Here is a 13342-nt window from a genome sequence, read left to right as displayed (position 1 = left end):
TTTTTAAACTGAAGAAAAGGCCAGATCCATCCTTTGCTGCTATATCTTATTTACTCCTAACTCAGTCCTATGATATCAATATGAGGCCTTTTAGTTATGTGTTTTGAGGCTTTATTTTTGAAAAATAATTACTCCATGAGAAGCATAATTTTTATTTTCAAAGTCTGGAAAAGTTGGAAAGATAATTGAACTTTTGCTTTTCCTCCCCGCCTAATATTTAAATTAGTATTTCATAAAATTACTTCCTTTGTGAGGTTTTTGTTCTTTCATTGATTTTACCTTCCTTTTGTATTTAAAAACCTTCCACAGGAGCAGCAGTCTTGCTTCCTGGATTTTAATTGCAAGAAACTCATTAATTCTTGTTAGTAAAAATGTAGCTTTTCATAGTGAACAACGTCCTTGAATCCTCAGAAGAGGATTATGAGGCATTTCTTTGTGCTACATATTGAGATTACAAACGACAGCCAAAGCATAGAGACTTTGTAATTACATTCACAGAGCTGACTTGTTTTAGGGCATTTTCTAGGGTCTGTAGTATATCTGTAATTTAATACATAAAAGTACTTTGCATGGTTTTTATTCATCTTCTGTTATCCTTAATCCATTTTTATACAATAGGTTTGTTTTTTGGGGTTTTTTTTTAAATAAATGAAACACAGACAGTTTTATTCAGAAAAGTAAGGTGTTTACAGTTTTAATGTTAATCCAGTGAGACTTCAGATTCTTCTCTACCTTACTACTTACCACTGAAGCAATTTGGACTATTTACCTACCTTTATATTTTTATTGAGATGCTTACATTTTTAAGGAATGCAAAGCAGAATATTTATAAGCAATTGAAAAAAAAAATTCTTCTGAAATCCTGGTTCCTCACTGCATACAGCAGAAGGGAAACATTCTAATAGCCCTGACATATGAATAAACACAAAATCCTGCAGCTTCCAGACTTTAAGCTCTCTTTCCACCTGAAAATTAGCCACAGTTGGTCAGCAGCAGAAGTCTCACAGGGGGAGGAGTTTCTTTCACATATTAATTGAATATTTGCTTTCAAATCCTCTACTTATTTATATAGGTGCCACCAACCTGACTGTCACCTTCTATAAGTAATTTTCTACCCATCATTAAAGCTGAAATGAAACCAAGCATCTGGATTGCAAGATTGCAATGTCATCTGGTCGGTTTTCCAGCTGGGATGATTTAATCAAAGGAATCCAGTGATAAAATGGCAGCATCAGGATCACTGGGCTCCCATCATTTTGCTCCCCCAGTACAGCTGGAAGGCCGAGAGCATTTTGGAGTTGCTGCCAAGTCTCTGTCTCAGTCAATATGCTCATTTTCATAAAGACTCTTATGCTCCTATGCCCTGGAAAGCATTATTAAATGTCGTATTCTTGCCAAAGCCCAAATGTTAAACACCTTTACATGCACTAAGTGTATGATGAAGCATTGCTCTGCTTATTCAAGGAGATGGGAAAGAGCAGTCACACTGAGTGAAATAATAACTGTAGCAATATATCAGCATTTTTTTCTCATCCTGGCTCCCCTACTCCCTGAACTTTGCTCTCACCTGTTTAGAGAAGGGAAGAGGATAGGAATCCGGAATGCTGAGGAATTGGGCCTGTTCAATTCCAGTCTTTTCTTGTTCAAAATCCCGTCTTCTTGTTCGGTTACTTCCATCTCCCTCCTTTCTGGGTCCCTTATTAACTTCTATTTGCTTAGTTTTACTAGCCAATGGACTGTTATTATCTCATCCTACTCATATGCAGATAGTATCTGAACCAAAGAGAAGCAAAATTACCTATTCAATGTCTTTCAGAAGATTTGGTGTCAGAATTCAGCTGGGATTCCCAAATCTGGCCTATGATGAATGTTTGTTTTTGCCTGGATAAGTGTAAGGGCAAAACATGCCACTAAAGATGGAATGACTCTATTACCATTAACTAGATACCTGCTCAAATATTTTCTGAAATGGAAAAATTTGACCCTGCCTGTTAATTAATAAAAACATTTAATAGTACCTACACTTTTCCATGTCCTCAGCTGCCCATTATTCAAAAGTATAGGTTTTGTTCCAAAAGCAAATCTATCCATCCTCACTCTTCTCCAGCACATATGTTTGTATGCTTGTTTTTCTTGCCAATTTGATTCAGTTCCAAGGGTGCTACGTTTTGCCCTGCAGCTGATGTTCACTTTAATCAGACATACTTCCTTTAATCCCTGACATCCCACCTTAGACACTGACCTCCCATGCAAAGTCAGCAAATGTCTCCTGACAGTTTGAGAATACCATATGTCCTGAATGCCCTTCATGCAATAATATCCTCAAACACATCAGAGAAGTTGAGCATTTCATGACTAACCTGGTAACATCTAAAGCATGTTGAAGTATTTTGTGACTTCCACACAGCAGTTTAATGTTAACTTCAAAAAATAATTGTACCTTTTCATTTTCTCTGCTGTCTGAGGCATTCTGTCGGTGAAGATGGGGAAAGAGAAAGATTTTCATTCTCACATAGTAACCCCATCCCCCATAGATACACGGTGGTATTTCGTGTCATGCAAGAGAGAAAGAGCTGACAGGCCACTTACTGCATCTTTCAAATAGAGGAGGGAAGGGCAATAACTGACAGCACAGCAATGCAAAGCTGGAGTTCAATACATGATAAAAGTACACTGCACAGCTGCGAGGAATTTCTGCCTGATGATCCCAGTGACATATGGATACTGAAAGGGTGTATATACATACATAGACATACATATAAATAATTGCAGTGCAAAGTGAAAGTCATCTTGTTCACCACCATTCCCTTCCCAATGTGGTCTTTGACCCACTACTCCCAAGTGTGAGTCCTTCCATTTAGTTTAGAAGGCATTACATTACACCCCTGCCCCATGCACTCCTCTGAGCATCCGGGGGAGTTCTCCTCAGGGATCTCAGCAGCCTCTGCCAATCTACTCGTGCTGTGTGTCACAAAGACTTTCACAGAATGTCTGGGGTTTCACACATGGGATCCTAGCCATAAAATTAAACTTTTAGGGCTAAAACCCATTAGTTTGACTAATGAGAACTTGGGCCTGGGAGAAGAGGTTGTGACTAAATGAATAATTTGGGGAGCCATTAATAGGACAAAATTAAATTGACTGAAACAGAACAACATTAGGGATGACAAGTTTACTTATAGCTATGCAGCAATTTTTATTGCTCAGCCAGCAGTTCCTTGCTTTCTCTAATTCCACAAACTTTTGCCACTTTATTCACACACACTCACATGCATTCATATTTTATATCAACTTGCTTGCAATATTTTAACTGTTTTGTCAAAAAAAAAAAAAAAAAACATATATATATATATATATAAAATGTTTAAAAATTAAAGACATAATGCCTATGATAATGAATTTCAAACAGAATGGGAAGCTAATTTTGAGTGTTGCAGTAAATTTCTCTCACTTAAATTTAAATTCCTTCCCAGTTTTGAGGACACTGTGAGAAAATTCAGTTCCAATGGTAGATTAAAAATATTCCACACCAAACCCTTTTTACTTTATCAAGTAATTGGAGGAAATTTTCCTATCAGTTGTCCCTCTAAAGAACGTTTTCCTAATATTGTTATTGAATAAGCATTGCTCATACTCATACTTTGAATTGTTCTTACCTTTTTTCGTCAACACCTTCAGGCAGTAGAATTGACATTTTGCATTTTTACCCATTTCAAAGATGAAAAAAAAACAGTGACAGGAAGGTTGTGAATATACTGCACCCTCCCCTATGATGCTATTAAGCCCTCATATTGCAATGCATGTAGCATTAAAATATAGGCTGGTACTTCAAACTGTACAACCAAAAACTGAACTGAGTTTTTCATTCTTTGTAGAAGCAACACATAGAAACATTAGTTATTCTTCAAAGAAAATTGCATTTGTATTTAAATTTCTCTTCCTAATAATGTTTACTTCCTTCCATGTGAGTTAATGGTGTTTTACATCACCTTGGTTTTTTTCTTTTTGCTTTTTCCTTTTTTTTTTTGATTTTTTTTTTTGCATTGCTTATTAAATCCCATGAAATTCAGGCACTTCAGAAAATTATTAATGTCCTTGACCTCCCACTGCAATAAGTGCACTTTGCAAGGAAAGTGCAGCTGATAGTGATTGATGTCATGACCATAATAATATATCATGTTGAATCAGATGTTTCAAGAAAGCAACAGATGATTAAAATTGTTATTAATTTTGAAAATATGAATTACTTTGGCAAATAAACAGAAACTGAATGCAAGGAATGTGATTATTTACAAGCTTCAACAAGTAAACTTGGATTTGCAATTTCAAGGACAGCTTTTCCAAGAGGCAATGGCTGCACATACATATTTAGCCACGATACCTTTAGTTCTGTTCTTTGAGAGAGGAGTCTCTGTCAGAGTTCTCATCATTGTGAATTTTGATTTGTAAAGAGTTATGGACCTTAATGTGAGGGCAAAAAAGGACTTCAGTAAAGTTGCTGCAACATATGTCCAAGAGGACTATGCAGATCATCTGTGAAAGATGTTTCAGACTGCTGCATCATTTGTAAGGGGAACAAAATGAAGATGATTCTCCTCTTACTCCTCTCTTATGGACTAGCAGGACAGCTTCAGAACCAGTGGAGTCTCACCTCTGTTAAAGCCAGAAATTTGGTTTTGATTTCTGGATCATCAGAACTAAAGACTTGATTGCTTTTTTTTTCCCCCAGTATAAAACTTACTTTAACCTTTGATGTCTTACTTTGTGTTTTTTTCCAGAACGATTCAATGTATACCTTATGCCTACACCAAATTTAGATATCTATGGGGAATGTACAATGCAGATCACACATGAAAACATCTATCTCTGGGACATCCACAATGCCAAGGTCAAGCTGGTCATGTGGCCTCTGAGCTCTTTGAGGAGATATGGACGTGACTCAACGTGGTTTACTTTTGAGTCTGGAAGGTAAGAGCTAAGGAGATGCAAAAAAAGGAATAAATGAGCAGTGTTTTTTTTTAATAAGCAGTCTGATAAATTAAATATGCCTCTCCTTATAAAGCAAGATAGAGTACATGGCCTCTCCATAGACTTCCCTTTGCTGAATATTACTTTTCAATATATCCAGGCCAGTGTTTGAAATAAACGTTAATATGTCTCATATTAAAAATGAGCTTAAGCTCCCTCTGACTTTTATTTAGCTGTGATTGAAATGTCATTCTTAAGGTTTATGAGTCTCCCTGTGCTTAAACACTAGTGGGGTATGACTTGAGTACTTTTGATGTAGAAGAAATTAATTCTGGATCACGGAAAAGGCTCATCACACAAGTATGAACGGAATAACTTCCATTACAGTGGATATTATTCTTTTTGGATGTTCCTGATGACTGATTGCCACCCTAGAGTATAATTGCAAGCAGGAATACAGAGAACATTGTGAACCCATAAAAAGGCTAGCTCTTTTTCCTGTCTGCAGTTTTAATCCTTATTGCCATTTCCATCTTCAGATCAGTTTTTAATTTCCATAGAGTTCTGTTTTGTCTCTTTTTAATGCATTTCATATCTTGCCATTAGGTTCACTGCCTTTTCTGCATTTCTGCACAAAAATAATACTGCATTTAACTCTCCCTCTGGTAGTGTTTCAACTTGTATTTTATGGTTCTAGACTATTTTTTTTTATGGTTTGGTTTGGGTTTTTTTATGGGCCATCATACTCCTTTATGAGGAGCCTGAATTTTCTGAAACAATCTGTGAAATTACAGGTATCTCTACACTCTTGGGTTAGACACACTGTCTTTTTTAAAAAATCTTTATATGCCTTTATATGCCTCTTACTTATTCAGTACTATTAACAAATATTCACAAATGTACAGTTTGTGATCAGAAACAAAACCATGGATCACATGGACCCTGCTGTCTAAGGGGATAATGGCCAAAATTCCTCTGGTATTTCTATAGCTGAGAGTTACCATTTTACCAGTAATTTGTATATCCAGAATGCTGTCACTAGACCATTTTGATTCTCTGTTAGTTTTCTGTGATGAGTTCACATGAAGACATCACTGGAGTTTTTTATTTAATATTTTTTTTTAACTAGCAAAAGCTGACCCATGTTTCAACTTGATTTCAATGATTAAGCTGAGGGGCTTATTCAAATATACAATTTTAGCAAGAATTAGCATTTCAAGCCTCCTACAGTATTTTAATTCCATTTCAAGCCTCCTACAGTATTATAATTCCATGCTAGTATCTGAATATCATCTGCTCCTACAGTCCATGAACCACATGACCTGATGAAAAGTGGATTGTTTTCCTGTGTTTTATTATTATGAGATAGCTCTGCCTTTATCTGTCATGCTTTATTGTCTTTGATCTGATTCCTCCCTTTTTGCTTGCTTGGGAGTACTTTATCTATCTGATTTGAAAATGCATAGAGGCAAAAAATGTAGGGCTAGAGAAAAGTTGGTATCTTCAATAACATCTGAAGGCTATATAGAGAAATAATAGCACTCATTTTAAAATCTGTTGTTGATTTGCTTGGAGTTTTACTTTATTTTTTAATCAACAAATCATCTTTCTCATCTTTCTGAACACGATTTTCTTTGTCCCCTGATCTGCTAGTACCTTAATGCAATAAATTCCTGATGCATGTTGTTTTATCAGAAGTGAAGCACTCATCCATGTTTTATGAGAATGTTATGCAGTAAAAGTGTTGTTGCTTTAATTTTTCCCTAAGGCTTAAATATTAAATGCAGGCAATTGCTTTAAAGGAAATATTTTTGAATAGGTTATTATGTTTTAGTGTGTTTTAGCAGATATCCAGTATATGTGTATGAGGTTTGCATGAACATTAGAAGCTCAGTTTTATATATTTATTTTACATCCTGAGTTTTGGTATTACTTTGGTTGAGAAAACAAATCCCTTCAATAACATAAATGGCCATATTCACAAAGAGATACGATGTTAAATAAATTGATCAGAATTAAGCTTTTTGACAACTTTATCTTTCAATAAATATATTGCTTTTCATTTAAATGGAATATGAACCTGGATGTATAAAACTGAGCTGCTCACTTGTCTAATGAAATGCAATGTCTACACAATTTGAAGAATGTCTAAAATATGGAAGGAGTGAACTCAGATTCTTTTAATCTGCCAGATTTTTCTGTTTAGTTTTGCACTGAATTGGAGTAAATATGTGCCTTCACACTATCTATGAAGTTAGACTTGCCCTTATTATTTTATTATTTATTGAACCAATGAAAGTAAGTATTCCTTGCTCAGACATTTCCTTAATCTGTCTTTTTGTCTATCCAAACCCTGCTGAGATATGGGGAAAGAACCATTTTGTGTGGCTTTGTTCAATGCTGGATGGAGAGATTCTCATTACCTAAAGTGCCTGATTAGGGCTAATCCCATGAAATCTCTTCACCTATCAGAAAACAGCCATTCACAACTCCATTAGGCACTACAATAGCTCTGTGTGGATGAATGCTGTTTATCTAACACAGTAAATGGATCAGAGCACATGAGGTAAGAGCATAGCATTTAGGTTTTTAACATCAAGGCTTTCCAACTAACCAGCCTTGTTCTGGATCCGGGAGTTGTGCTGGTTTTGGAAGGGTTAATTTTCCTCACAGCAGCTGGTATGGGGCTGAGTTTGGGATTTGTGCTGAGCACAGGTTAGTAACCCAGGGATGTTTCAGTTATTGTTGAGCAGAGTTTACACAGAGTTAAGGACTTTTCTGCTCCTTACCCCACCCCACCAGCAAACAGGGGGTGCACAAGGAGTTGGGAGGGGACACAGTTGGGACAGCTGACCCCAATGACCCAAGGGACAATCCTATACTGTATTGGCATTGTGCTGAGCATATAAAGCAGGGGGAAGGAGAAGGAATAGGGGGGACATTTGGAGTGATGGCCTTTGTCTTCCCAAGTCATTGCTATCTGTGGTTGAGAGAAGTTTTCCTGGGAATGGCTGAACACCTGTCTGCCCATGGGAAGTGGTGAATTAATTCCTTGTGACATTTTGCATGTGCACAAGGCTTTTACCTATTCCACTGCCTTTCCTCACTTTTACCCTTCCGATTCTCTCCCCCATCCCAGTGGGGGAGTGAGAAAATGGTTGTGTGATACTTTGTTGACAGCTGGGATTAAACCACAACAGGAGTTTTAATGTTTAATCATCAATGATTCACAGGATTTCCTTAGTTTATGGATGTATGTAATGTGTTCAGACACCTCGTTCTCCTTTTCTGGATATTGGATACATGGGAGGCACTGTGCAGCTGACCTGCAGGAGTGCACTTAGTTCTCCTCAAACTTTTGGAAGAGCTGCTCCCTGTACATGGGTTAAATTAGTCTTTGTCGCTGATTTTAAGCCTCTGAAACAGGGGGTGTGTCCTTACAGAGCTCTCCACCCTAACTGTCCAGGTGAAGTTGCTCTTAATTTGCAGGGGATTGCATTAAGTATGTGCAACCTAAGTAGTAAAACAGCTATAGGTGAAACATTTCATAGTTCTTATCAGGTGTGAAGACATCATTTTCAGTCTCTTGTCCAAATTACAGGATTCATTTCGCTGATGTTGTAAACCAAACAATCACCTTGTTCAAACAAACAAACAAACAAAGCCCTTACCATAGTAAAGGCCATAAACAATGTTTAAATTCTGCTCTCTGGTAACTACAAAAGGCAGTTGTCCAAGCTTTCCTTTTAGCAAAACAAGCTGTCTGAGGCATCTTTTTAGGACCATAAGAGGAGACTCCCAAGAATTCAGAATTGAAACAGAGAAAAAATTAGGCACATATGGACTCCTTGTTCATTTTGAAATGTTTTTTCTTTCACTTTACTGTAATTTTGTCTTTTACATTATTTTCTATGTATGGAAGCTGTCTGGTCAAGTGTATTAACGGGCCAGAAGTATTAAAAAAAAAAAAAAGAAAAAGCTGAAGTAACGTTAAACATGGTGAGAAAATGAGGGGATGGGCTGTGTAAGCTCCAGCCAAAATTTGTCAAATTTTGTGAGTTTCCAGCAGAGATTTTGAGGCAGAAGGGTTTTTTCCTTGGATTTTTGAGAGCAGAAGGAGCCACAAATCTATTACATACTCCTTTTTCTGAAATACATTTTCTTTTACTTTGCAGACAAGATGTTGAAATTTAAACAATTTCAAGTATTTCCAAGTAATTCATGCTGTGCATTCAAAGAGACTCATTGAACCACACTAAACTATTCCTTCTTTATTTGCCTTTGATTTGGTTTTTTTGTTCATCAGAGAAAATTTAATGAAATATGGTCTCCTCTATCACTTCTAAGATCTGGAATCTGTTGCTTTGGTTAAGAAAAATATTAAGCTCAAGCATTACACAGTGGTGACATGAGACTTTCTCAGATTTTTTTCCCAAGACTGATATATTCATTTTCTCTGTGGTACATACACAGATGCTAGGGTTATCTGAAGCAGAAAGTTCACTGTTTCCTTCAGGCACTACATCTGACTGAAATGTTTCATTTGTCTGTCAGTCCTCTGTGATGATTTTTGGTGTTAATATGAAATGCATTAGTCAATTAACCCCTAAAGCTCAGTCACAGGAAACATGCTCTTCTTTGCTTATGTGGGAGAAGGCCCCTTATGCACATGCCTTGTGAGACAGCTGTCATGGGACTTCATACACTGTTGTACATGTTTGTACCTCCCTGAAGACAAGCCTGCCATTCCTGATTGCTGGTGGATTATCTAAATAGTGGATTAAATTTATCTATCCTGGGTTTACAATAGAATTATAAATCATATATTTTTAATAATTCTAAATATCATTAAAGTCATAAGCTTGTGATAGAATTTGTGAGTCATTTTGGGTTGAGCAGCAGTATGAGCGCTTGTGCAGCTCCAGTAGATAATTTATCATTTCACATAAACATTAGCTCAGAGCTCTCAGCATCCCACACTTTAAATAGTTAAGTTTGCTAGGATCTTTTCCTTCTTTTACACCTTTGTGATATTTTCAAAAAGCTAAATTACCCATGATATAAATTTTCTGTGGTTTTATGTTTCCTCATGGTCCCTTCACTTCTTTCTCATATCCTTCCCACAAGTGGCATAGATCTCTAAAATCTGAAAATAAAAAACTTTCTTGAAAAAGAAACATTAATCTCTTTTATGTATCCTACCCTGGCCTTTTTCTCAGTAATGATGCAGCTCTAATTTTGGGGAAAGTGGCATTTCTTACCACTGAAAAGGTTTCATTAGTTCCTGTTCCTTAGCAGTGCCAAGGTTATACTGTAATATGTCGTAATTGTAGTTCCATTCCTACTTTTTTCCATTCCAGCTCTCAGTTTGCCTCTTGCCAAATTCCTGACCTGCAATAAGTTCTATGTTAGTCATTTGATTCACTTAAACCCTACTTAAAAAGGAGTTGAGTGTTTAACTCATCTACAGGACCCTTACTCTGGTTTTGATCATGGTACCTAATCTAAGAACTGTTTTACTACCAGAAACCAGTATAGCTCATTGTAAGTGATTTATAAAGTGCTCATTGCATTTTCTCTCTGCCAAGGCTCCTCTCAGACTGCTCTAGCATTGATAAGTCAGAGCAAGTTCCACCAAAACTCACATAGCAATGAAATTCTTCATCATAGAATTGACTATGGGAAGCAGAGAGGAGAAAGGGTTGCATTGTACCTTCTAAAGCATTCTGCATTTTTTAAACCCTTTTTTGAAAATTTGCTCTTGATATACAAACCTACAAAAGATTTTCTCCAACTGACAAAGAATACCTGAGTCATTTCACTTCACTGTGAATGCTAATTTTTTATGAGATAAACAATGACAAAAACAATCTCAAAAAGAACTATATTGAGAGAATTCCCTTTTTTAATTTTAACAAAAATAGATTGAAAAGTCAGCAACTCTTAGGACAGAGCACCAAGCTTCATAGATGACATTGTGTAGCATAATAATGGATAAATTTATAAATACTAAATTGATAGCAATGAGCACATCACCAGCTAATTAACTCAGCATCAACCAAGCAGTTTTCTTATGAATTTGTACTGAGTGAAAGACATGCAGTTAGAAAAGTGATCACCCAAAGTTTGTCCAGCGAACACAGCAGATATGCAAGTCAGAAGGAAAGCCACCATCTCTGAGGTGTCTGTAGAAGTGGGTTATATTTACAGATCACAGAGGGATCAGTGTGAGGTGTCAACTGATCACCAGCTGTCCAATATAATTTGTTTATTTGAAATGCTGTAAAGGTTTTTAATGGAATCAATAAGAATGGTGTTGTATTTGACTAGTGTATTAGCAGACAGCACGTGAAGTTCCTCCTATGATCTCGGCATAATGTGAATTGTACCTTTCAGCTGAAGTGCCTAATTTGCTTTCTCCCTTCATAACACAGCCACCTCATAGTCAAATCAGGGCTTGTTTGAAAATATTTTGAGACCAGCCACCATTTAGCTTTCAGGAGGTTCTATATCCATGTGTGAGCCCAAAAGATTTATTTACTTACCATATTCTAATAGTCTCTTTTTCATGCCCATGCTCTCCTGTAGGTATACATTGTTGGATTAATATTCCTGAAGCTGAATATGGCTAACAAGGTTATAGCTGTGTAATGTATGAGTGCAGAAGAAGCAGACAGAATAATTCATACATTCTTAATCATATTAGGATTCACTTATTGTTTCCACTCTGCATTTTAACCTTTGAATTACACAGTCAGCAACAGCAATAATTAATCTCATATGGCAGGTCTGGATAACTTGAAACATCCCAGCAGCAGGTCCTTTTATCTCCAAGAGGCATAATAACCTTTAACTTCTTACCAGAATATACAGGAGGGCTAAAATAACTCAGATTTGAAACCCAAAACAATTTAGTCAAAAAAAAAAAAATTATGTCAAAACTCAAAAGCTTTTAAATACAAAATACTAATAGATTTTGTAATGTTCTTCATTTAATGTATAGATGCCATTTACAATAAAAGTGTCTGGTTTAAGCACTGAAATACTGTTGCATTTCTCCCCCAGCAAGGCTATTTGCATGAGCTAATTAAAAATGCTGAAACTTGATGCCTAATTATCTATACTGACAGTGGAAGAGTGTTAAATGCTTCACAAAGGGCAATCCAGAAGGCCACATTTTGCACGGAGAACCATGTAGCCAGCAAGAATGCTAAATACAAATAAATCCTTTTCTCCAAAGCTTATAAATGTAGGATCATCAGTTGAGGAGGAGGTTTGAAATATCCATTATGCTAGGGCTGTGTACTGTACCAACATAGAAGGAAGTAATCAGAATGCAAAAGCTAGAATTTGCACAACAAAAGAGCCTTGTTCATGAATATGTAGGAACCTGTGCAAGCCCATGCTTGCACATGCACACGTGGAGCACTGCAGAAGCATAAAGGGGCAGGGTTTTATGTTTGTGGCCTTCGTTGGTTGTCAGGAGCTCTGGTTCCTCTGCTGGCACATAGGTTTATTCAAAAGGTCATTTTAGTGTTGAATAGTTGTCTCTAGTATGTCAGATGCAAAAGCAATTGCAAAGGAAGTTTTATTCTTCTCTCAGGCTTGAGTCTTCATTACAATGAAACCACGTTGAATATAGCTTGGCTGTTGTTCGCTACTCTTGAACTGAGAAAGCTGCTCTAGCAGGCTGGTTTAGGGAGGTTTTCCCTAATATCTGCCTAATTCCCCCTGTTCTTTCAGGCAGTGTTGATTCATTGTTCTCAGAAATAATAGCCTCACTTATAAGTAGCAGCTGAGGCCACTTGGTCTGTTCAGCCTTGTGGAAACTGAGGGGAGACCTCCTTGCAGTCTTCAACATCCTCACAATGGGAAGAGAAGGGACAGGTGCTGATCTCTTCACTCTCATGACCAGTGACAGGACTCAAAGAAACGAGATGAAACTGAGTCAGGAGGATTAGGTTAGATATCACGAGAAGGATTTTCACCTTGAGGGTGCTGAAACAGGCTCCCCAGGGAAGTGGCCACAGCACCAAGCCTGACAGAGTTCAAGAAGAGCTTGGATAGTGCTCTCAGACACGTGGTGTGTCCTGTGCAGGGCCAGGAGATGGACTCTATGATCCTAATGGATCCCTCCCAACTCAGCATATTCTATTATTCTATAAAATACCTATTGGCATCTTTTTGTTTTTCTTTATTAAGATGCATTTCTGGAAAATGTGGGTACCCAGTAACTTCTTTGCCTCCAAAAGAGGTCAGTAGAGTGTTTTTGACCATTGCTGTCAGTCACAGATGGATAGCAGTTCCAGAAAAACTTCTGTGTTCTGGACATAGTAATTGTGTGAGAGCAGAAATTCTTGCTTAAAAATTTCCA

At 37.0% G+C, this 13342-nt stretch overlaps 1 protein-coding gene across 1 annotated transcript in view; it reads left to right on the top strand.

Annotated features, from left to right (window-relative positions):
* Positions 1-13342, top strand: part of DOK6 (docking protein 6) — a 239923-nt gene that overhangs the window by 149794 nt on the left and 76787 nt on the right. Inside the window, exon 5 of the mRNA XM_059853228.1 lies at positions 4779-4968. Coding sequence (XP_059709211.1) covers positions 4779-4968 — 190 coding nt within the window. The remainder of the gene's footprint in view (positions 1-4778; positions 4969-13342) is intronic.

This window comes from Haemorhous mexicanus, chromosome 1 (genome assembly GCF_027477595.1).
Source record: "Haemorhous mexicanus isolate bHaeMex1 chromosome 1, bHaeMex1.pri, whole genome shotgun sequence".
NCBI classification, from domain to species: domain Eukaryota; kingdom Metazoa; phylum Chordata; class Aves; order Passeriformes; family Fringillidae; genus Haemorhous; species Haemorhous mexicanus.
This window is presented reverse-complemented; position numbering and strand designations above follow the sequence as displayed.